Source organism: Dermacentor albipictus, chromosome 8 (genome assembly GCF_038994185.2).
Source record: "Dermacentor albipictus isolate Rhodes 1998 colony chromosome 8, USDA_Dalb.pri_finalv2, whole genome shotgun sequence".
Classification (NCBI taxonomy): domain Eukaryota; kingdom Metazoa; phylum Arthropoda; class Arachnida; order Ixodida; family Ixodidae; genus Dermacentor; species Dermacentor albipictus.
The window spans coordinates 65,967,343-65,993,265 of NC_091828.1; the positions used below are offsets into that span (position 1 = coordinate 65,967,343).

The following is a 25,923-nucleotide window of genomic DNA, read 5'->3' on the forward strand; positions in this document are numbered from 1 at the left end:
TTTTCACGAAGAAATAAGGCAGCAGGGTGGCGTGTATTCGGATCACAAACTCCAAGAATGCGACCCGCCCTGGTAGCTTAGTGACTTTGGTGTTGGGCTGCTAAGCACGACGTCGAGGGATCAAATCCCCGCCACGGAGGCCGCATTTCGATTGGAGCGAAATACAAAAACACTCCTGTACTTGGATCTGAATTTTTGAAAGCTTTAATATTAAACATCAGAGTTTGTGAGTAAAGAAGGGACATAGGAATGACGTCATTCAAAGTTATCTTTAGTTAAAGGGTAGTCGCCCCTCACAACTGCAGTATACCATAATCCAGCTCAGTCTCGTTGAATATTGATGGCCGGCATACGCCGTAGGTGGTGGCCTTGTAGAAGACGCAGTTACACTCGGCCACGCACATGACTTGAAAGAAGCCGCCGCAGTGATCGCCGCACTCCGCCAGGCCTTGAGAGTTGACCATGGCCAGTACCCTGCCCTGCCCCGCCAGCAGCAGGACCACCAGCAGACGGCACACCGATGACATGGAGCGAGAAGCCGTCGTGGACGAAGACGGAAGTCAAAGACCGACGGCCGTTAGGTCAAGCCTCCCTATCAAGATCTGCACGTGGAAGCCGACAGAGAATCAAGTGAAGCCCAAATCGAGTACAACTATCGCTGCATGACTAAATTCATTCACTCATGCATTCATCAATTCTTATTCAAGACAATATATATATATATATATATATATATATATATATATATATATATATATATATATATATATATATATATATATATATTAGTTCCTTCAACTCCCTAGACAATTTATACAAATTGCCTTGAGAGGAATGGCAAAACGCCTGGAAGAGGCTTACTAGGCTATATCTTCATACGTTCACACCATGCATATACATCATACATTCACAATGAGGTATATACATTAATGTAAACACAACAGCTATTCTTTTCTGCTCTTCAGTGAAATACGAAGGAGCACAAATAAAACAATGTTGCACTTGTACCATATTTTCGATAGCAAAAGACTCATAACACAACAAAATGAGCTCTACACTACAACGCAAAACACAAACCTTGACCTCGGAAAATAATATTGCTTTAACTTACTTCTTAAATATTACTGAGGAATTATCTCCTCTAAATGGTCAGTTAAAAATCGAGAAAGGGGCTGACAGAAGGAGTAGCGCACTGTGGTATAGTTGGTAGATTTGTTAGTTGGTTTGTATAGATTTGTATAGTTGGCAGATTTGTAGTTGCTTTAGCTTTGAATAAAACGTACTGTGTTTTTTTTTTTGGCATTGAGATGAAGCTCATTCGCGTGTAACCAGATGTTATGATTTTCTAGCCACATATTCCCCTCTGTAAACATTTCATTCGTGTTTCATCTTTGCGTATAGTAGCATATATTCACTTCCTTCAATATTAGCAGGGATAATTATGAAAATAAAGAAAGTACAGTTCCAGGGACAGACACGAGGTACTCCGTATTTATATGGGTAGCGTCGCATTTATAGTTTTAATTTCCTGCGAACTGGGACCTGCCCGTAAAGTCCTTCTTTACTAAATATAACAATACACCAGGTATACCGTAAAAGGGCAGTTTACGAAAAAAAAGCTCCTGTTGTACACAGTCGACCTTTAATATCTGAGAAGACACATTTTGTGGAGAGTTCATTTTCTACATTCTTAAGAAGAACTTTAATCGTAAGGAACGCTGTCTCTACAAATTGATTCTTACAAAATACGTATGTCTCCATGGCTGTTACATTGTGAGGATTTAGGAACCCTGCTTCTTTTTTATTGACGTGAGATAGTTCTAGCTTTTCTTATTTTGTTTGGAAACTTGGCTGGCATCATCTTCAAGTTTCAGATGTGTGCCGATGGAACTGAAAGTGTAACTCCCAGCTTTCACAAGTTTTAAACGGGCTCCAATAATTATAACATTGAAGCCTTGCTCATTATTGAACGAGGAGCTTGTCGGTGACATGGTCAACACTAGTGCAAGCGGTAGGGCAAAATTCATAAAGAGGCCCGAACTACATGTACAGCGAAACTTCCTATTGCTGCCATCTGGTGGATCGCGTCCGCGAGCTGACCAATAATTTTTCATACGTGGGCGGACCACGAAGATTGTGCAATAAAGGGTCGACCCAAGCGGACGGAGAGCACACGTTAAACAATCCCCATACCTGGCCAAATTCCGAACGTTGTGTAATCCCGGAACGACCCGCGGCGGCGGTGACGTAAGCAATTCCCATAAATTTTCCAATGACGGAGAGATTGCAATGCCAGGTCGACCCGCGGCCGAGGTTCAGTTCTGCAATAAGGGGCGTTCATACACCGCTTCGCTGATTAACCTTGTTCACAGAGTGGTAGGGAAGTGAGTTTTCATCAAAGTGGAGAAAGGCACTTGAAGTGAAAATAGGCTATTTCAAGAATACTTTGCCCTTAAAAGTACTTCAGTGCGTTCAGCCGAAGCGGAGTTATTACAAATTAAACACGGCCTCCGCTGTGCTCCCGTTCCTTCTTCAATGCCGTGCACTGCCTGCCCACAGCATGGTCACCGGGGCACACAGTTCGAATTTCATTTTGGGTGCTGACGTAGACACCACGACTTCCGCCTTTGGTGCATACGACGCGCTAAACATACGTGAAACGTGGTTGTCCTTAGCAAGCCGCAGTGCGCTTTGCCAATGGACTCGTGGCGGCACTCAGTAGCGGCCACGTCATCTAATCCATATAGCCTACCGCAGCGTGATGTCAGCTATCGGCCAATAGCAACTGTCTTAAAGAATAACGTAATAAAGTGTCCGATAACACAACAAAGTGCACAGAAGAGAGCGAGCCTTTTGTTGAGAAGAGAGCGTTTCAGAGAAAGGTGACTTCGCGGTCCGCTTGCAAGGTCCACGCACCGCTTACGACGAAAAACATGGCCGAGATTTACATAGGAACGTGAGCTGTGCGCGGACTATGCCATTTCACCAAGTCCGAGAGGTGGTTCAGGGCCCCTTTAAGGTGCGAGCTAACATAGCAGGGAGATTGGCTTTGGGAGAATCGTGAGGTTTCACAGTTTCAGCCTCGCATCATTATCGCCATGGAAAGAGGAAACACTTACCACGGGAAGCGAAATTAACGACTTCGAAGAATCACTCCGGGCTCTTAAAGATGTGTCTGGAATGGAGGTGGTGACAATGCTTCTCAAGTAGGGTACGTACCCACTACTGCAGATAGGTCGCAAATGAAGCGTGTCATTGATGAGACAAAAAAAATCGCGAAAAACTGTCGGTGATGACTGTCAATGTAATAAAAGACAAACGAGCGAGAAAACAAACAAACGGGCGAATGAACGAAAGAGCCAACAAAACATTTCTTTTTTGGCATTTCCGACTACCGGCAAACACTGAAAACAGCCAAAAGAGACCAAGAAAGCTTTTATTTCTAAGACAAAGAATACCATAAAGGTAGTGTGACCATATTTCAGGGAAGCCAAAGCGGGACGCGGAGCGGGGAAGGAGGAGGGGGTATAGAGAACATAGGTCGAGATTCAACGATTCAACAATCAATGTTTTGTTTATAGGCAGCTAGAAAGTTCTAAAATCTAAGCAATAAGGTTTCACGTGCATTTAGGGAGTATTTTACGTGCTTCCAACACCGTGTGCATGGAAAGTAAGAATACATGGAAGCGGCGTGCGCATGTGCGCTATTGGCTTGGCCACAGTTCGTTGGCCAACTCATAGAGTTGTTGATTGTAGCTTGATCCACAAAAACCTATAAGCCAACGCGTGTTCTAGCAGGAGGGCGATCGGGTGATTGGTCAAATTCGCGGTTTCATCAGAAAGAGCAGCATTCCGACGTATCACGCGAGGGAAAAACAAACTTCTTGCTTTCAGAAAGCAAGCACTTATGCCTCACTTCTGGCAGTATTTCGCTTTGCCGCCTGCCTTGCGAGTCTTATCGAAGGTGGCGTCGCTATACATAAGAAAGGGGAAAGCCGATTTGGCACTACATGGCAGGCATTTCAGTTTAACTCGTGGTACGGAGAGGCCACAGCGGGACAAAAGAACGTCTTCAAGTAAGCCGTGGGAAAGCGGGAGTAATGGTAAAAGCGGGACGGGCCCCGCCCTAATCCAGACGTCTCGTCAACGTAGAAGAATAGTTACTAGAAAGGTGTTATTAACAAAAAAAGAAGGAATATCCCTCTGCACTCCTTGCCCCAAATCCCACCTCCGTAATCACAATATGACATTGCTAAGAGCTAAGAACGAATTTGCGAAATTACAAGTATAATACATAACCTCGTTAGCTCGAGTCTCATACCGAAAGAAAATGGCCCAATATTTCTGCTACGCAGAACCAGGGGATTAGGAGAATTCTAGATGCCGCATCAGTGGTGGGTAACAGCTGCAAAACGGCCCACAATCAGTCGTAGTAGAGGAGGAATAAAGAACTTGAAAAATTTTACATCGGCGAAAACAAAGTAATATCTCCTATACGTGTATTTCCAGAAGCTACATTAACGCCTATTAGCGCACATAACTCTCGATATTTCTAATGTTGCGCAGGGCATATTATGAGTGCTCATGAACTAGTGGGTATGATAGGCCATTGTGGTCATGCTTAATTGTGAATACTCTTCAGTTCCAGAAATTTGAAGAGCTTGTCATCTATTTTTTTCACGGGCCTGTGAAAGACAAGAACGGACAAGAACGGACAAGGACGCCTCCGTTCTTGAATTGAGCCCGCAACCTCCACCAAACCACTTGGCGCTTACTCTTATCTGGCTTGCACAGATCTGGACGGCACTAATGCGTCAGCCCAGGCGAGAGGCATGTAACAGGCGGGTGCTATTTCAGAGGATGGCAGGTGGAGAAATGTTTTTTTGCAAAAATTTGTTCGTATGTGAACAGCTTTTTGTCCAGTAAAATTTGTCAGTTTTTTTCATAACCGGACGCGAGCTGATGTGGACGCACCGCGTTTCTCGTATGTAGTGACGACCCGTGAGTGAAGCTGTCACATTAGAATGGGGCAGCAAAGTGGGCTGCTTCAAAAGGGGGACATAATAGGAAAAGTATACAGCGTTCTGGAAGAAAATAAAAAGAGAACCGTTTTCAATGTGTACTCTGTTTACAATAGCGGCGATTAGAGCAATTGACTGAGTCGCTTTCCTTGCGCTGTAGAGGACGTCATGAATGCATGCCGGCAAGTGGCAATAACTAGGGCGGCCACACAAGAGACACTATTTCAAGAGGCGCGTTTCAGTAAGCCATTGTGTGTAAAAGGAGCGTCTACACACTAAGAAAAAAAAGAGTATCCCTTACTCTTTTCGAAGAGTCTGGACTCGTCACGTATATGACACACTTTGTGGGAGACACCCGAACTCTCTTTTGGCAGAGAGTCCCGAGACTATCTGTGCTCCATACAAGGTGTTTGCGTGATTCCACACACAATAGTCATGCATACTCTGTTGTAGTAGTCGCCTATACTCTCTCAAGAGGGTTACAAGACTAGTGCTGAGGGAGTCGGTTAACAATTCTAGATGAGTCAGACGACTCAAGATAAAGTGTCACATGAACGCTGCAAGAATGATTCCGGTAACTATTCTAGATGAGTCTGATGACTCCAGCAGTGTGTCAAGTTACCCTTAGTGCGTGGTGCCGGTCTCTTGCAAATAAAGTAAAGCAACTGATCCATGTAAGTCGTTTCACTCTTGGATGGCAGTATCGAGCCGCTTTTCAAAATGTGTCAACAACTCTTGCTGTAAGTATACACGACTACGGCTAGTTCTCAAGAAGACTACTGTGAAAAGACAACATAGGATAACAAAGAATCCACAGTAAACGTGCCAAAAAGCACATGGCAGGCTAGCAAGAAAAAGTTAATATTTCATCAATCTTTGTTATTGTCTTCTGGAAAATTCAAATATATCAGTCAGTACAGAATCACTATGAAAGCAAGACAGTTCCCATTACTATTAAACTGGAATCAATAGCCAACCAAGCAAAATGTAGCAAAAGCAAAATACAATATACAGCCTACAGCTGCATATGCATGACACTGCAATGCCACTCAGAACCTTGATGAGACCCCAAAATATTATGTAACTCATGTAGAAGTTTAATTCACCACCGCACAAGTCTCTTATAATATGTCAAAAGATTTATAAGTTCAACCTATTTCCCTGTTCTAAACTTACGACTTAACATTCTAAGCAAGTAAGCTACACATAACAAATAAGAAAGGCTGCACTTATGTGCAAATGAGACCCATATAATGAAGTGCAATAAAAACAACATTCCAACTTAGATTACATTATCTATGCATTATAGTATGCTTGTCAAAAACAACTGGTTGGCAATTGATAATCCAATCTAACAGTACAAACAGCTGTCTTAACTTATGGTACTCTTGTTGGCACTTTTTCCCACACAATTTGTGCATGTTAGCGTGAGATGAAAATTTATCTGAAAAACACATTAAAAAGTTGTGCAACAATTTTATTGTCATACAACATGCAACAGTGTATAAAAACTTCATAACTGACAAAATTACAAAAATAAATACAGCAACACTTATACTGATCATTTATTTATGTTGAGAAACATACTTTTGCAAGACTAAGTATAATAGCTGACACAGACAATTTCACAGGTAGAAATAACCGTTTCCATAATGCAAACACATTGACAAAATAAGTAGCACAGGTAGCTGTATTTTGTTACGGCAAAGATGGCGCATGAATTATGAGGACAAGGAAGGAAGCAGAGCACATAAACTATACCCAGCTACATGCACGCAGCTGTAACAATACACATAGTGCACAAAGATCCAGAAGAAACAAAGAGGAAGATGTGAGGAAGGCTTCTTTTACTCATCACAAGTCATCCTGTAAGAGCACATTATGCACTGGCTGTAATGTATCCTCAGCCCATACATGAATAAGTTACATTAGGTGCCACATTTACAAATCACTCATACAATGTTCTTGTGATTTCCCTTATTCCAATCTTTAACTAAGCAAGCATGACTGAGTTACATAAAGCCTCCCTACAGCTTGGCACATATACAGAAAGAAGTGTTTCTATAAACACTGGAGGTCACGGACGGATGATTGACACATACCTCTTTTAATCCTGTGTCTTTGTCATTATGATTATCTATCACAGTAGTTTGTAGAGTGAAACACTTCCAGATAATACACTGTGTGCAACCAAGTGTGAATACCTGTTCTCGATTTTATTTATTTCTACCTTTCTCTGGTGTCCCGCTAAGGTAACAATGGCGCAAAGGATTGTCTTCCCAATGTATGCGTTCCCATACAACAGGAGCAGATGATAAGCCACATTAATGGGGCGTGAAATAAAACATCTGTGCTTAACTTTCCACTGCCGCTCCAATCTTGAGTGATTTTTTTTTTGCTTTCTGTACACTAGCACAGGTGCTACGTAGTCCCCTTGGTGCCCAAAGCAACTCTCACACCCGAGCAGGATGTCCATTATTTTTTTAATTCTAAGCAAAACTCTGGTTATGGGGGACAATTGCGAACTTATATTTTTGCTTTGTGTCTTAATTATGTTGTTGACCTTTAACTTTAGCCACTTCACTACTTTTCTGCAGGTGCAGACAAGCCATTGCACCAGTGCTAGGTTTTGAAAACACCAGAGCAGGGTAGAAAGCAAGAACAGATATTTATAATTTGGGTGCCCACTCTGCATTGCATGGATATGTTTCAATGAACAATAAAACTACTTGGTAGATAAACATATGAAAGATAAGGAAAATAAGCTCGAAGCCTACCATATCAGTAACTGGGAATTTCATGTGTAAATGAAATTTTGCGATTCCCAGTGATGAAGAAACAGTTTTGACAATATGTGCCAAGGTCACCAACTCACTCATGCTCACAAAGGAAACAAAATAAAAACAAGCAAGATTAAAAGAAGTTCGAACTTGCAACATAAAGTGAGACACCTCGCATGACTGATTTATGTATTTACTGAGCATAAATTACATCTGGCGCATAATCTGCTTGTACAAGATGACAAACAACAAGTTCTGTAAGCCTTGTGGGACAATTCTGTGTGAAAGAGAAATTTATTTGATCATTACCTTTTGGGTATGTGTATCTCAGAACTGGTGCTAGTCTGAGTTCTTACAAAGTAGACGTCATTGAGTACTGTAATTCTAATGCCTGCCACTGCTATAAATTTCTGTTAGTCGCACTGTCATGAAGCAGTTATGTTCAATAATTAGTGGCAGTAACCGCTGAAACACTCAGTACAAAACACGAAATAAATATATGCAGTCGGAATGTAAATGTCGAACAAAGTTATAATCAAGTCTACATTTCACAGAACTGTCTTTTTTTCTGTTAGTGTGCCAATACCATTTCTACATTCACAAAAATTTTTGTATTGCTCTCCTGACAAATGCAGGAAAATGCAGTCTTTAACTGAAGCCCTTGGGAAGACAGCCCAGAGTCGCTTTGACAAGAGGACTTCCCTTAAACTTTTGTCGCTATGTTGTAGGTCACTGTAGCAAGGGGAATATTTTGCTGATTGAATTTTACTCGAAATATTTTTATTATTTGTACTAGAGGTTTGAAAAGAGAGCCAATTGTAGAGTTCTTCATGCAGATTTTATATATTCCATTAGTTTTTGTTTAGCTGCTTCTCGAGTTATGTCCTACACAACAGCAAAATACATAGTCATATTTGCAGGCACTTTCTTGTGTATTAAATTTTCACAAAAAGCAGTGTGCTGCAGCTAACTCAGCTCTTTGTAGACTGCAAAGTGCCAATGTCTATTCAAACAGCATGTAAAGTTACTAGAAGTATGCAAGATTAGTAGGCAGGCAGACAGGCCTGCCTACTAATCTTGCATACTTCTCATGCTATTGTGAAAAAAAATTAGAATATACTTCAAAAACTTTTTCTCACAATAGCATGACAATAACCTTATGCACTTATAATTGTCCTATACTAACGAAATTTGGCATACATACTATTCAAGATATGCAGAATGCTGATATCTAATTGAAATTGCTATCTGTAAAATTATTTAATGTGGCCTAATATTTTTTGCATAGTTCCAGTAATTGTACAAGCCGTTTCGATAGGTGTCATCACTTTGCAGTATATACCTAGCTAAATAAGATACAGCATGAAGCTATTTCTGAAAATTTTATACACAGGAAAGTGCCCACAAGACTATTTTGCCACTGTGTAGGGCCATAACTAAAGAACAGCAGCTACACAAAAATCAATGACAATTCAAATCTAATAAAACACTTTATGAATGACAGTATATTCAAATCTCTAGTACAAATATATAAAAAAGTTGTTTTGAGGAGTATTTCCCCTTAATAAGTGGGTGTCAGTGTTTTCTACCAAAGTGTTAGAAAATGCCTTCAGGCATACCATGGGGAGCTTTATAGATAGCACACGCACGCATCTGCCTAAAAAGCCCCACACCCTGCTTGCATTCATTAGTCATTTTTGTTTCTGTTGTATGTCACCATTTGCATCCCTTAACATTGAGTGCGCAAAACCAAAAACAACCTAATACCGTATTTACTCGCATAATGATCGCACTCGCGTAATGATTGCACCCCTAAATTCTGATGTCAAAATTCAATTTTTGTATTTCTCGTGTAAGATTGCACCCCAAACTTGCCGCAGCGATATGTCATGTGCCAAGTCTAGCTAATAATGATCGCGCTTACCATCTGTCAACTGCTATGCGAACAACTCTTCAAGGCAAACTAAGCAGTCTGCACGCACCAAACATTCTTAAGCAGATGCCCCATTTCATTCCTTCCATCACTTTCCGCACTTATATAACAAAAAAAAAGCTACAACCAAACTTGCCTTTATTATGTGTAGGCTTTGTAATGGTTGTGGTCAACAAAAACAGCAAAAAAGGCATCTTTCGTTTCTTCTCGTCTGCACTTGTGGGCATGCAACAAATCGCGAGTGGCAATGATAGCAGCCACGTTTACAGTGATACGTTAGAAGTGTACCCTATTCATTCGCCGACGTTTGTAACGCAGCTAAGATATTCGCCCACCCTTAGCGGAAACATGCCATATTAGGATAGTGGTGAAGACAAATGCCGCAGTTTACGCAGCATGCCCGCCATGTGTTCCTATGTCACAGGCAGCTAAGCGCGCCCATCTGTTTCTGTCCCCTCAAAGTGGACATGGCTATGTTATTGCCGCAAACGTGCCGATATTATTCATTACTGATACGGAAGAAACTGTTTGAATGCACGTAATGTGCTCACGAAAAGAAAAAAAAATCGTGTTCGGCGTGTTCGGCTTGCTCTGCCGGCCACCATTCTTGTTTTGGTCTCCCACACTATTACAGCGCCATTCTACAGCGGCAGCCGCCTGCTTGACCTGTTGTCATCCCGTAACAAATGCGGGACGGAAAAAAAATTCTTTTCGCCAGAAATTTCACCAGCGTATTGATCGCACCCCTGAATTTGCATCATTTTTTTTCTCAGAAAAGTGCAATAATTATGCGAGTAAATACGGTATTCCACGTTCCATTCGTCTCGTTTTTTTATTCAATTCGATTTGAAATTTACCATTCGGTATTCACACAGCCCTACTTTATAGATAAGCTGCAGAGTGTAGTGACAGCCAATCATTTTAATGAGTGCTCAAGAGGGCTCATACAGAGGCAGCCACCTCTTTGTTGACCTGTTGTCATCCCGTAGCAAATGCCAGAGGATATATTTTTGTTCTTTTTGTGGGAAATTTACCCAGCGTAATGATCGCACCTCTGAATTTGAGTCAATTTTTTTACAATAAAGTGCGATCATTATGCGAGTAAATAAGGTAACACACTGAATTTTTAGCCTGTAACGGGGTTGTATACAAATGGAGGCAGCCAACTCTAGTGTGACAATAAAGAAATATTTGTTCTCACAATAATGAAACCAGTCATAAAATATATCCTACAAATTTGGAAATGAATGCCCAAAGAACCTTGCTAATTGCCACATTAATTTCCTAAACAAGATCTTTTGATGTTTATAATTCCTAGTTTAATTCACTTTCTCTAGTAAATGGGCTCTGACCTAGACTATTCAGTGTAGGAGACTAACCCAAACCTGGAAGCCAATATTTAAATCTGAAATAAAGTCATTCATCCCACGACCACGTCACTGCTATTTCATCAGAAGCGTGCATCCATGGACATATAGTCTGTAAAATAATTTTTACATGATCTGTACTGTTCCTCTTGCACTAATAAATTAGGAAATGCATTTGCTATTTAAAGCACTGCTGTATACCTTTGTGTTTGAGAAATGCAATACTCAAAAGTGTAACACAACCAATGTGTACATGAAACCTACGATGCCTTTGACATTCGTCAGTGTGACAAATAGGCACTGAGAAATGCCAAGGGCATCATAGCTTTCTTGTTTCAAACCTTGTATGCGAATATATTACTGGTATCTTTGGAGTGAAGGGAAGTCACATTATTATCAGACTTATGAGGGGAACTCATGTTTCTCTAGTTTAATATTTTCTTTTTTGTGCTCCTATATTCTTTACTTTTACAAAAATAATGGGTGTTTGAAATAAGTACTCTATATTGCTCTTAAATTTTTTCTGCACCAGAGCCCACGTTGGGTTACATTTCTTGAACACTTTGCAGCGCTGTATATTATCAAAAGGAAGAAAAACATGCCGTAAGTTTGCATTTTAGCCTTCTGTATAACAAGAAGTATGAACCTATCAATTACATAGACAAGTACAAAAGAACTATGAAAAACTGTGCATAAAGGCAGACATACATTATAATAGCAGGAATCGATGGCGAGAATTCTAATAGAAAGGAACCATTAAAAACTAGACACTAAAGACACATATTAATTATAATAACACAAGTATTTGCTAAGGATTTGAAGAGACAAAAAGAATGTCTCTTCAAATCACTCCACCCCAACATTCATCCATGGTTCGATGAGCGACCACAGCTGATGATGCGGTTTGGATAGGTGGAAGCTGAGTGCAGCTGTGAAATAGGTGGAACATGTTGAGGGTCACCAAAGGTTGCACGCTGGTTGCACAGCAGGTTGCCTCGATCTCCGGACTCACTCGACATCATGCGTTGAGCCTAGTTATAAGTTGTTTGCAAGAGGCCTGGCCCAAGTGTGTGGCATGGCTTGGGTAAAATTTCGAGGCAACCTGAAAAACACAGATCCATATCTATAAGCAACAAAATATTCTCCATCATAGGGCAAACCTGAAGTTTACCATCGGCACATAGCAGATAATGAAAACAGACACAGGTCACCAAACTTGAGCTATACAGATGTGCAAAAGTGTAAATGAATGTGAAGAGCTGCTTATAGGACGGAATGTTCCATTCCGTCTTTTGTAGATCAATAATAGTATCCTAACATAAATTCAAGTGTACAAGGCCCCCCCCTTAAAAATTAAAATAATGGGGTTTTACGTGCGAAAACCACTTTCTGATTATGAGGCACGCTGTAGTGGAGGACACCGGAAAGTTCGACCCCCTGAGGTTCTTTAATGTGCACCTTAATCTAAATACATGGGTGTTTTTGCATTTCACCCCCCTCGAAATGCGGCGGCCGTGGCCGGGGTTCAATCCTGCGACCTCGTGCTCAGCAGCCCAACACCATCGCCACTGAGCAACCACGGCGGGTATGGCCCTCCCTATTTCTGTAAGTAGGCTATTTCACGCGAGCTGTCCCGACCTGGCACACAACCACTTGAAATTTCTTTTCGAAAAACTGGAGGCCCTTCAATATAGGACAAATGTTAATTTCAAGAAATACTTGTGTAACGCACAAAACTATGCATCATAAAAGGCATAGCCAAAAAATTGGTTCCTTCATTAAGGGGGCCAAATTTTTCAGGACACTAAAGAGAGGCCTTACACCAAAAATTGAACTGCTTATTAGCCACTGCTCAGTTTATTATGGGTCATTAAAAATGGACCTATTAACTATATTTTCATAGAACTCGCTTACAGCAAAAGCTGCAAATTTATGTAATCCACATATTTAGGTCTTGTGCTGCATGCAAAAACTGGTTTCAGGAAGATAAATTATGCAGCAGTGCACAGAGATGAGGATGAACTAGCAAAAAAAGTCAGTTTTGGTGTAAGTTTACCGGCATACTTACTATTGAGGCAGTCCTAGTAAATTTATGCCCAATAACATGTATGAAAGTACACTGTATTGTTTTTAAATTGCCAAAGCTTTATCAAAGCAGTTTTGTGTCAAGCAAGAAAAAAAATTGTACAAGTGGTCTCCTACTAGTTTCAAAATTTGCATCGCATTTCGTCTAATCCACATAGCCTCTTGGCGGCTATGCATCGCATTTCGTCTAATCCACATAGCCTCTTGGCGGCTAAGGCAAAATGGATGGACTTCAGCATTCCTACACCGATAGCAGGGAGTCTAAACTGCTTTGAAGTTAACTCTTTCATTGCTGAGTGGCTACAAGCCACTTCACGCAAAAAGTTGCCATCACATGTATTTACCTTAATCTTTCTGCCGGCTTCCAGCCTGCTTGGCATCATCACGAAGGCTGCCAACTCCATAGTGGACGTAGTCAGGACACGGTGGTGGCAGGACGCAGTGGCAGGAGCCGCCAAAGGCTTCGAACTCCCTAGTGAACATAGCGAGGACACGGTGGTCGTAGGATGCAGGGGCGGGAGCCACCAGAGTGTACCTGCAGCAAATTTGCACAAACGCTCTTAGTCCTACCATGTCACAGTTTACAAGAACAATTCAGCTGTCTGTGTAACATGGATACCAATACAAATAAATGTAAACAGTTAGGTCCTACAACACAACTAGAACATCGATAAAGAAGAAATGGTACTTATGTTTATGAAAATCCAAGCAACGAAAAAAAATGTGCATCCGATTTGTGCGTGGAAGCTCAATGGTAACCTGAGCACATACCATCAAGTGATTTGCTAGTCAACTGCAAGCCTCTTAAAATGTCATTGTATATTTTTTTACATGCACTATGCTAAGCTGCATTAAAACAAGTTCAATATCTCTGAATATAAGTAAATCACGAAGTAATTCAATTAATGAATTCCAGTGGTCATTAATGCAACAAAGTGCAAGCTCTGAATGAAGCTGGCCAAACTGGGTAGTGACAAATAACAATGTGGTTCTCTACATCGTGTTTTTCTGGCTTTCGCTGTAGCATTAAAATACACAAGAAATTTCACATTCCTGACATTTAACCCTGCAAATTTTTATTCCATAATGCATAATACTTCAGCAAGAGCACTAATGCTGTCTTTCAATCGTAAATAGTGATAGAACAAGAAATTTTACTGGAGCCAATGTTTGGCAAGAAAACTTATCTCCTTCTCTTTGTCGAAACATTGGCTCCAGCGATGCTCCTTGTTCTACGGCTCTTATCATTTCAAGTCTCTGTCTTCCTGTGAACCTCTGTACTTTCAATGTTGTATCAATTAAATTGTAATAACGGAGAATTAGTAAATGTAGCTGATGAATTTGTGCTTGTTGGTAGATAATGACAGAGTAACTGCGCAACATAGAGATACGAACAAAGGAGGGTTATGTGTGTCGTCTCCTACAGCCATGTTTCTCTCTTTTGGACGAATACTCTATCTAGATGTAAAAGTATTACCCTTTGCACAATAATGCTGAAATGAAAAAGGCCAGGAAAGTGGACACAAAAATTAAAACAAATAGCATCATATGCTAATGAGATATGCAAAAGTGCCTGCTACGATCTGTCTCACCCATAACGTGCTGGATAAGATGGCGTCTTCTTCTGGATGTTGCCATTTCTTGAATACCTAAAATAAAGTACATTTCAACATTACAAAGATACAAAGAACAACAGCAGTAGCAGTGGAGATAATGCATTGTTTAATAAAAGAAAGTAAACTAATCTCTGATACACTGCAGACGAAATTTCTTTTATAAAATTAGTAGAAAAATACACCACACCTTATTTCATTCAATGATGTGAGCGTTTCTTGGTACAAGAAAAAAAAGGTATTTCTGCATGAAAACAGTAACATAATCATAGCATTCTACTTTTACAAAATACGCTACAGTGACAAAGCCAACTACGGCTGTATATACTTAAACTTGTTATATGCACCTTACAATAGCCAAGACAGGATAAACTTGGATTCATGTGCAGCTCACCGGGAGATACAACTTTGCAATCAACTCATTTCTGCTTGCCAAATATTTGCACTAACATAAGACTACAAATAAAAAGATCCTCTTTTTCATAAAACACCGGACTCAAAATAGAAAATCCAGTAGGAATAGCACAAATTCTCTACACAACACAGCCAGGTTTTGTGCGCCTAGTAGGATTTCCTATATAAAGGTTGCAGCAAATTCATGCTTTTAAATATTTACAACCGTGAAAATAAAGATGACATAAAAAATAATAGCATTATACATCGGCTTATACTGTAAGCCAATGTGTTTCCGACTTGACGCCAAATGCACGTTTAATTTGTTCTGTTTCAGCGCTTTTAAAGGGTTGTGTCTGTTCGCTCGTGCATGCAGCCGCCTTACTGCTACGAAATATCTGTGGTGCCACATCGCCTGACACTGCCATACAGCGTGGTAGCGTTTTTATTATTCGCGGTAATATATCTAAAGCGCTAGTAAATCTTCAGAATAGACTACTGTTTTTTCGACAACCTGTCTTCGCCAGCGAAAGTCACACTGGTCGCACTACACTTCCAAGTTACGCAGTACTTGGTATTCTGCGGATTTTTCGATGCGACAGGCCACTCGTCATTGGATTCGTTAAGAACGGTTTTTATCTATGGCAGTACAGCTTTGCTATAATTCCATATGCTATCCTGAGGCTTCCGTTTGTCAGTAGTATTTTCGCATACATACGCCCACGCATGCCTAAGAAACGTCTGTGAACTGCCAAGAGAAACGTGGCGCAAAATGTAGCCGTGCCGGAAGGGCCGATTACGCGCCGTTTGTAAATTCGGAACAAAAGCTGATGTGCTTAGCTTACCTGAGAGGTTAAGAGAAATATGGCACAGGTCACTCTCCGCTGGTAGTCTTTCGTATGCATCTGGTCGTCTCTGCGTTGCGATCTCCCATATCACAAGGAAAATGCAGTGCAAAACGCAACACTTCCGGCGAGCTGCACTTGCTCGATGTCGGCAAAGACGAAATCGGCGACACGCCGCTGCTGGCGGCAGTCGTCCTCGTCGCAATCACACAGCACGGACAGAAGTTCCCACCGTAACTTGCCACAACGCCTGGTTGCAGTCGCCCCTAACGCAGCGCTTTCAGAACCACTCCATAGAATAAAGAACCACCACTCGACGACAACGTACTCGCGCGAGATGCAACACAACTGAAAAATGGCGTCATACTATTGACGGCTTCGGCTTTGGATCATTTGAATCCGCACAACTAGTTTCGGTTTTTTTTCCTTGCGTTGAAACAAAAACTGTTTTGCTCACTGATAATTTTACGTCACGTAAGTAGTGCTCTCGAATGAAACAGCCGTGAATTTAACATGCGTCTTGAAATACCCGCTACGTTCACTTCGCAGAAGCAAAATTTGCTCGTCCGAGTGCGGTTACGTTTGAAATATCTATCGTTGGGCTGTCGGAGCGTGCTCGAAGTGGGAAGACGCGGCGTAATTGTTCTTAATTTGCTTAGCTATAACGGTGCGGCTGCCCTTGATCTCTGTCGAGTGCAGTTTGCTCTGATGTAAGGTATAACTACAAAGCCGCCGACGTTACTGAATAATCTAGTGCACCTGAAGCTGCCAGAACTCCGGTATTTTCTCCACAATTTCTTGCGACTGCGTTCCGCTGTCACCTAATGCGAGCGTAGTGTTTGACGGAGATTTAGTAGCAGCACATTTTCCCGAAATGTCGTTCACCGCTGTATCACGACGTGGAGAAGCAGCGTTGTTGGTCCTCAGTAAAATTTTCTGTTCATTGCGAATTTTACGATAGCAGTTATATGGGCACAACCGTCGAAATATATCTGTCGGTTTTACTGCGAGCTTACGTATAAAGTCAAGTGCGATAAGATCCCATCCCGCGCCGTTGACAAGTGGCTAAGGAGGTCACGTGATAAAGCGTGCGCAAGCCGGGAGAGGGAGGCGCTAGTTTAGCGCGCTTCTCCTCCTCTAGCCGTTGCTCTAGCCCGGTCTTGCGCCACCCTCGCTGTGTTTTGGAGATAATTTCCTATGGATGCAAAGCTGGGGGGGGGGGGGTGGTGGAAGGTAAGGGTGGGCTCAGATAGCGCAAATTTTCGGAGACGCTTTGAAGGAAGAGGCAGCAGAAGCGTTCGGTCCGCTCTGCTCGCGCCCTTCATCACGCCAACGCTGTGACAGCGAGTGTTCGCCGTCATTGAGTGAGATCTGTTGATGTTTGCACGTGCGCGCGTGACCCAGTGCTTGCTAATTTCAGGAGTAAGCGAATGTTTACTGCAGTTTATTCAGCCGATGAAACTACGAACCTTGGTTCGTGCAATAGTTCGTGCAGTGGTTGATGCAGCATTGGGCTGAAACTGCTGTGTTATTGTTTTTTATATTTCTAGGGGGTTCCAAAGCAGTGTTGCGTACACTAATATTTGTTTCTGGTCGCGGAACGCAACGCACTGTGGTAGCCCAGTGGCTTTGGTGTTGCGCTGCTGAGCTCGAGGTGACGGGTCCAACCACAACCGCGGCAGGCACATTCCAACGGGGTCAGAATGCGAAAATACGCGTATACCGTGTATTCCGTACACGTTAAATAACCCGAGCTGCTGAAAATAAATCTGCAGCTTTCCATTACCGTGCGCCTCATAACAAGATCTTGATTTTTGAGCTTAAATCTTCAAAATTTAATTTTAAGTCGTGGAATTACACTTACAATCGACACTGTTGAGGGCGCCTACTGAACTTGTTATCTCGTTGCTGTGCTCTCTTTAGTAGCCAATACTTTTTTTTTTAGATTTACTTATGGTCAGACTCCAGTGTGGCAAATCCAGGTCTTCCTTAGCATAGGAAACCAGCTATCGCTTAAGCGTGCGAGGTATCAACAAACATGGTCAAGGAAAATCAATATATAGAGTTCGAAGTAATTGCAGAACATGACAAGGATGAAAGAATGATACACCGCATTACAACCAGGACAGGAACCCGAGGGCCTGCCTAAAACAGAAGAGTTTATCTGGTATTTCTTCTCCTTCATTAAAATCTTTCTCTCGCCAGACTCATCTCAAATATCAGAGGAATGGCGATCTTCCACGACGACTCTTCGCGTGCTATTGAGAGTCAAACGACCCATGCGCAAATGTTGACTCTTGTTTTCTGACTCTACTCGCGTAAAAGTGGGTCTTCGGAAGAAAAAAGAGAGTCAAGTTGCCGTGACTCACTTTTTACTCTCTTTTTTCTTAGAGTGTAGAATGTTTATGGGGGCTGATCTTGGACCAGTGTCAAGGGGTTCTTGAAGTGAACACAAAAATTCGCGTGCCTGGTTCTACCGAAGAGGCGCGTGCTGATATTTCGGATGCATACTGAAAGACTTCGCGAGACACGTACTAATAAGCGTGCATCTATTAGGAGAGAAGATAGAAACGAAATTTCTCCCTCTCCCGTAATTGATAGCAGATGTAAGCATGAAATTGCAACCGAAAAATCAGATTGACTGGCGATGATACCAGCCACAATCCTAAAACAGGTGCAGTGCATGTTCGCAACGGCACACCCTACCATTCCACACCGCACCACGCCAATCTGCGCACTGGTACATATGGACGCTGTCCAGCTAGAAAGAAAAATCCGGCGGAAGGCTGCACGACAGACGGTGAAAGATGCCGTGGAGACAGAGCGTACTGCCTAGCTAGAAGAAATAATTATACTCCGTGGTTTTACGTGCGAAACCCAAAATGTAATTGATTCACGCCGTACGGACAAACTCCGCAATAATTTTGACCGGAAGAGGATCGTCAGCGTGCCCAAATGCATGGGAGATGGCCGTATTTGCACATCACGTCCGTTAAAATGCGGTCACCGCGACCAGGCTTTGATCCCGTGAACTCGCGCTTAACAGGGCAACACCATAAGCGCTAAAATACAGCGATGGGTCGAAGCGCATGTAGGAGGTCCGCAGAACTCGCGATACGCTGGCGCAGTGCGCTCAGCGGCAGAAGGGGATAGTCAAGTGCAGGGTGCCGTGTATCGGCCTTTTGAACGTGGCTGTTAGAAATGAAAAATAAAACTTCAACGTATTACAAGTTACGGCATGAGATATAGCGTGGACGAACATTTGGAATAACTTGGAAGCAATGTATATTGTTACTTGTTTGGCCAGTAACAAGGGTACTTGCGGTTCTGTACAAAGGGTTTGAGGTCAGAACCCACATTTTGAAGAGTTTTGACTGGTTGCGCGGACGATTTCGTTTTGTGCTCACGAACTGCCCGGATCTTCTTAGTGGAGTGCTCGGATAAAGGCTGTGGTTGTTCGCTCAAGTTAACTTGATGGTCGCCGACAGCGGGACCTAAAACAATATCATGCTTTAAAACTTGGAGCACGGGTAAGCTTGGGCTTTGTGAGGGGAATCCTATAGCGGAATCGGGCCCCGTTGACACGCTCACCGACACCCAATAATATGCAACACGAGGCCTGATAGAGTGAGTCAGTGATTGAAAACTTTATTGAGCTCTAGTAATTGTGTTCTTCTGCTCCTGGGGCGGATTCTTTAGGGGAATATTCCTCCTTGTATTTCCCACGGAGGTTTTCACCGACTCTTTCTTCCGTCCTCTATCGCAATGGTCGACTGCCATCAGTCCTGGAGCTGCTGTCAAGCGTCCACTGCGAAGAAGAGCTAGGCCTAGTTCTGCGTGTACGACGGACAGCAGAAGCAAGCAGGGCCCAATACAAAATCAACGTTGTGCCAATCCAGGCAGCTGTGTAGGGCAGAGCAATGGTTCATACCCTTTTAAAATAGAGGTTGCTAGCATTGGCTCATCAATGGCTCACACCCCCGTAAGCAAGGAAAGAGCGCTTTGTGTTTGAGGTAAATCGCAACAGAATTATGCTTTTTCGATTATTTACATTATGTTCTCCTTCATTCAAATTACTATCCGTCGTTATAGGTTGAGTGTAAGTCGGACTTCGGGCGAATTTTCTGACGCATATTTCTTGGAGAAATTCAATTCGTTCAGTAACGCCGCTGTGCCCCGTGGAGGGACTTGGTGGTGGTGGTGGGAACTTTATTGATAATGCGGCAAATTCGTGGGCTGGGCCTAGACCGCCCCCGAGGAGGTCCGGAGATCCTGTCTCCTCGCCGCCTCACGGGCTTGTTGGATGGCCCATAGTTGATTTTCGAGGTTTGAGCTGGGCAACGCAGCCGTTCATCGCGCCGCAGCTTCATCTGGGGAAACTTCATTTTCTCTGCATATACCCTCACATTCCCAGAGAATGTGTCTAAGAGATGCGTGACCCCTGCCAAATAGTTTGCAGTTATCGTCTGTCCGCATATATCCTCCTGAGATGGACGGGGTTAGGGAAGGTCTTTGTTTGTAACTGCCTCCAGTCTACCGCTTGCGCCCTGTCGAGTTTGGGCAAAACTCCAGGCGTGGAGGGACTTGGTTCAGAAGTTATTTTTTTTGTTTTGACTGTGAATGCCGCCAACGGCGAACGCCGACACCGGATTTTCTGCGACACGTGACCAATAACGCTATTGGGTTAAAATTTTTATTGGAGAAAGCCGAGGAGAAATCGGGAAACTGGCCATACTTTGGTCATCTACAGCATTACAGTGCTTACGTGGTGCCCATTGCAAAAGGTGGTGGTGAGCACATTTTTATACGGATAAAATGCACTGCACACACCAACAGACTAAGTGTCCGCGGCCGCAGCATTTCATCGAGGGCAAAACGAACGAACGCCTGTGCATTACATGCACCTTAAGCATGCACAAGTGGTGGTATGCCTCTTAATCAGATGGTGGTTTTGGCACATAACACCCTGTATATAATTTGAGTTTGATAAGACTGACATCGTATGTACTTTCTTGTGAAGACGTAGGACTGTGCCGATTAGGCTGTGTAGGTATAAAATGAAGCGGTATGAGCCTTGGAATAGAAGATGAAGAAGCGCAGGAGTCTGGGTTCAGGAGAAGAGAAGAAGGAAGTGAGAATAAAATGGTAGACAAGATGGACGCCAGTTCCATAGCAATACTTTCCGTCTATTGTGTCCTTTATCTAGGAACGCTACATAAAGGTCATTGTTTTCGGACAGGAAAGAAAAATTACCAACTTTTTTACCCCGATGAAAACTTACAAAAAACGACATAAACCCAATTACTCCGCTAAGTCTGACCTTTCGTTAATGAATAATAAAAAAATCAGGTGTTGCCAAACTAAGCAAAACTGTCCGCATAGTGGGAGAATTTGGATGGAGAATATATATTATTATAATTTTATCAATATGATTTGAACCTCGTTTTCGCTTCGCAGTCAATAGCAAACCGGAGACTATATTTCTTCTGATACCTGCAGGTCCCTAATGAACGAAAGTTTATAGCTTTTTTAGGAGCCTCGATTATATGAATAAGACAGTGATGCGTCACGTCGCATTTTCCGCAAGCCCGGTAGCTGCAAGTGGCGGCAAGGCGCTAGGAAGCATATCACGCCGAAGAGTAACACCGCTCTTCATTGCTAATGATGTCTATCCGGCTGAGAAAATATTTTCACGAACGTTGGCTCGCCATGTAGTTGGCAGTCCATCCGCGTAGGTGCTATAATAATTTCTTGCACGAGCGTATATAGATGACGACGGGGGGAATACAGACAGCCACAGAAATGCTGTCAACGCATGAGAAAATGTTGAGTTAACAACGGCTTCTCAAACTAGAAAAAGCGTCCATCTCTGCGAAGCGTGCCCGTATGCACTACCTTTTTTTTTTTACTTTCCCCTTTCTTATTCAATAGCAGATAACAAAACAGATCTCCAAGCCCGCCTGTATTTGTTGTTTTTGTTAGTATGGTTTGTTTCAAATATAATAACAATGTCTAACTAAGAGAAATTGTAGAGATGAGTTCCTCTCATGATTGGAGAGCCACTGCTCTGACAGGAAGCGTCCCTGTAAGTCGTATTGGTTAGTGGAATTGAACTCCGGGGTATTTCGTGCCAAAATCACAATTTTCTCACGAAGCATGCCGTACTGGGGGCCTCGGGGTTTTTACCAACAGTGGATTCTTAAGGTTATCGCAACGTACGGGACAGGGACGATCTTGAATTTCTCTTCCATTGAAATGCGGCTGCCGCGGCCGGGATTCGATCCCGCGACCTCGTGTTCGGCCGTGCTACTCTAGTCGCTACGCTACCGCAACACGAGGGTAATTATGATTGCTTAAAGCAACGCTCCTGACCAAAAAACATCCACTGCTTGTGCTCACGGTTTTCGAATATTACAAGAAAAATCTCCAAATTTCGGCTGCTGAAAAAGAAAACTACCGATTTCTCCCCGTTTTGCGTGCCAGTTATTCTAAACAAAACTGATTTTTCCTGGTTCTCTTCTTTAAATTTAACCTCATAAAACGAAGCAACCTATGTTTAGGCCTCACCAGCTCATTTCTAGCACTGTCCTTACAAAGTGTTCTTATCCACGACAAATGCACTACGAAAGGCGAAGGGCTCAAATTATCGCCTTTCATTGGATGTGTTTCATACCTTAAACCTTTCGGCCTTGGTGGTTTCAAGCGACAACATTACAGAAGACATCCCGCACAATTCGCGACACATTGTAAATAGAAAAACTTGAGCGTGGGCGGGAAGCCAGCGTAGTCTTCAGAGAATTTCCAGAAAGTTAGATCGGACGGTACAAGACGACCATTGCTCTGCGAAAAATCAACGCTAAGACAATTAACAGTAGCAGTAACACCGTTCGATGTAGCTTATTGCGGCTGCAAAAGAGAAACTGGTCTGGTTTTACGAACCGAGATCAAGGCGCAGCAGCTCCCAGCTTCACCTGTGTTTTGTGCACTGTAAAATAATTTACACCATTGCAACAGAATGGCGGGTGTAAATCTGTCCTTTCTATATAGCCAGATTTACACACTGTTTCAATTTTACAAGTGTCCTTTATTTTACAGTGTTCTCGAGTGCTACAACACCCCTACGTCTTGTGGTGGGGTTGTTTTTCAGTAACCTCCATCCTACGATTATAAAACATCGTTTACAGGGTCAACAATGAGGGTGCATACAGTTGCAGACAGATTTTGAGAGAGAGCGCTCAAACGTCCCAATACTCGGACATTAAAAAAAAAGAAAATAACGACCTTAAGCGGCAAATTACTCGGCAAGCTTTTTAGAATGTTCTCGCAAATGAATTTGCTTAATTTCGACCAGTGTAGTGCTGCATTAAACAATATCCTCTTGCTAGACCACCTTTTTGCTCGTGGTGCACCATCGCGAGCACATCAGCGTGACACCTTGCTAATGCACAGAACTCTACGAAGCCATCATAATAGAGCGTATTTCGCGAAATAATTTCGAAACTTACTGCGTTCAGAAGTGCTGTTGTTCGTCTCGTCGTCTGGAAAGTGAGCAAACAACATTGATTGGAGTTTGAGCTACTCAGAGCACGCCATCATCCACGGACCATACATCTCGTTACCCAACGTTACCGATTCACCCTGAAGCTCATCTCATGCCAGATTTGCGGAAGTAATTGCTGCTCCAAACTTACTAACGGGGAGATTTGCATGGCAGCTGCCCAACTGCCACCCGTTCAGTAAATTTTTAATGTAGCTAGTCCTAACGAGCGTCAGATCGTTGGAATATGGCGACGAAAGTAGAGCTTTATTTGTATGAGTTGTGCGGCATCTTCTCAGCGGTGAAATTTTAATGCCAACCTCGTGGGGTACATAGGTACAACTTATTGGCGGCAAATTTGTGCAGGTCCGCAACATTTGCGGCGCCACGCGCGCCGCTTCATATTCTAGGTGATAATCGAGCGAGGCAAAGTAAGGCATCAGAAGTATTGGTCACGTTCATAGATACATAATACGGAGGAAGCGGTAGTACCACGGGCAAATTAAAAAAAAAATCGGTCGGTGTCTATCATTAAACTGGAGAAGTCATCGAACACGAATGTCGGACATCTTTATTAGCAAACACGACGCACGAAAAACAACAAAGGCTGAGAGAAAAACGCACACAGATATGATCTAGCTGTTGCGTGATGACACCACAAAGTGGTAATGAACAAGCGTGCAAATAAGCGCGATGTGTTAGTCGAAGAGAATTGACAATGCAAATTGCGCCAAACATACCTGGTAAAAAAAAACATGTAAATTCAACATCGGACTCGTTTTGATAAAAAATAAAGAAGACACGCGCCCGACATGCATTCCCATCATAAAATGCAAGGATGCGACCCGCCGTGGTTGCTAAGTGGCTTTGGTGCTGCGCTGCTAAGCACGAGTTGCGGGATCAAATCCCGGTCAAGGCGGCCGCATTTCAATGGGGGCTAAGTGCAAAGCACCCGCGTACTTGTATCAAGGTGTGCTTTATAATTTTAAAAACGCGTGATCGCGGGTGAAGAACGAAGTTAGGAATGGCGGGATTCCACGTTATTAGTCAAAGTTACTTAGTTACTTTGAGTTAAATGGCGGTAGGCCCTTAGGAGAACGATATACCATAATACAGTATGTTGTCGCTGGACATGTCTGACCGGCAGACGCCCATAGTGAGGTCCTGGTAGAAGACGCAGTTACATCCGACCTCGCACATGACATCAAGGCTGCCGCCGCACGGCTCCTCGCATTTGGTAATGTAGTCCTTGGCCAGTACGCTGTCCTGCCCCGCCAGCAGCAGGACCATCAGCACACGGTGCACCAACGACATGGATTGAGAAGCCATGGAGGACGGACACGCAAGTCGAACGCTGCTAGCAGTTAGGTCAAGACTGCCTCTCAAGACCTGCGCGTGGAATCGTATAGTGGATCACGTGAAGTGTAGATGGACTACATGTGTTTCTGCGTGGTGAAATATGCCAGGTGATTCCTCTATTTCTTTTTTTTTAAACGCAGAAAAAAAAATGGCCTGCTACCGAAAACGTAATCGTTAGTGCTTGAGCTGGACTGCTCATAGAGGCGAATATTATTCTCAGAGGAAATTAATGCTAAAATAAGTGTAGGTTGAACAATAAATAATTTTTACCACAAGTTTCTTGGCGTATACCTGGAAGCAGTAGCGCTCTCGGAATTTTTTGGAAGTTCTTTTGCGTAGTATATTCGCCCCCTAAAATTCTAAAATGGTAATGTGTGCCGTGAATTATTAATTTAACAAACTTACTCGATAAATCTTGTTAGTCCAGTGTGCTTCTCATTCTTTCGTGAAGCTTAATGTCCGCCGCTTCAAGCAACCAAGCTCAAGAACTAAAATCGGCTTATCCGTTACCAACAATATTTAAATATTCTGTATAGGCTAAAAAAACATTCCATATGTATGTGACGGGACATCACTACGCGATTATATTGTCCCATTATCTCGAAACATCTGAAGCTCAGAGTAGTAAAAGGAGCTTTTTTGTACTTTTTACCGCAAGAATAATACTACCCCATTGTGCTGTAGATATTATGTGCCTTGGTTTTGTATGCAAGCGACGCAATCTGGGCATCATACAATCGAAATTGTTTCGCGGCGAGTCGGCAACTAACATTGAAGTTCTTTCCTGTTGCTTCTTCTTCCATTACTGAAGAGAAAACGAACGGCGCTATGTGCTCAAAACATCACCGCCGTTTCTCGCTTCCTAAAACTGTCTATAATGCTTTCAAGTGTACACGTAAAATGCATATGGAGAGTGAGCTGGACGATATTTACAATACTCTTGTTCCAATAATTAAATTATAGCGTTTGACGTGCCAAAACCCCTTTCTG

General features: G+C 42.7%; 1 protein-coding gene and 1 long non-coding RNA gene across 4 annotated transcripts; both read right to left on the reverse strand.

The window, feature by feature from the left end:
- Positions 1-188: 188 nt before the first annotated feature.
- Positions 189-25,488, reverse strand: LOC135914276 (uncharacterized). Of its 3 annotated transcripts, XM_065447061.2 has the most exons (5): positions 25,339-25,488; positions 24,681-24,963; positions 23,543-23,575; positions 3,120-3,175; positions 189-602 (listed from the first exon to the last, which is right to left on the reverse strand). In XM_065447061.2, the coding sequence occupies exons 2-5, from the start codon at positions 24,901-24,903 to the stop codon at positions 561-563; spliced, it is 354 nt and encodes a 117-aa protein (XP_065303133.1). In that variant the 5' UTR covers positions 24,904-24,963; positions 25,339-25,488; the 3' UTR covers positions 189-560. The 3 variants fall into 3 exon arrangements, with proteins under 3 accessions (XP_065303133.1, XP_065303134.1, XP_065303132.1); XM_065447062.2 differs by lacking the exon at positions 3,120-3,175; XM_065447060.1 differs by lacking the exons at positions 189-602; positions 3,120-3,175 and adding an exon at positions 19,661-19,870.
- LOC135914275 (uncharacterized) lies at positions 13,624-16,220 on the reverse strand. The gene is made up of 3 exons (XR_010568259.2): positions 16,038-16,220; positions 14,779-14,835; positions 13,624-13,721 (listed from the first exon to the last, which is right to left on the reverse strand). It is a non-coding gene; the product is annotated as an uncharacterized lncRNA (long non-coding RNA).
- Positions 25,489-25,923: the final 435 nt, after the last annotated feature.

Excerpts from the sequence above, each read along its gene's own strand:
- LOC135914276 (XM_065447060.1), bottom strand. The coding sequence starts at position 24,903 with ATGGCTTCTCAATCCATGTCGTTGGTGCACCGTGTGCTGATGGTCCTG. Across the intron at positions 23,576-24,680 it reads CGACAACATACTGTATTATG|ACGACGAGACGAACAACAGC; the intron begins GTATATCGTTCT and ends CTCACTTTCCAG. Across the intron at positions 19,871-23,542 it reads CAACAGCACTTCTGAACGCA|AACTAGGCCTAGCTCTTCTT; the intron begins GTAAGTTTCGAA and ends TCGTACACGCAG.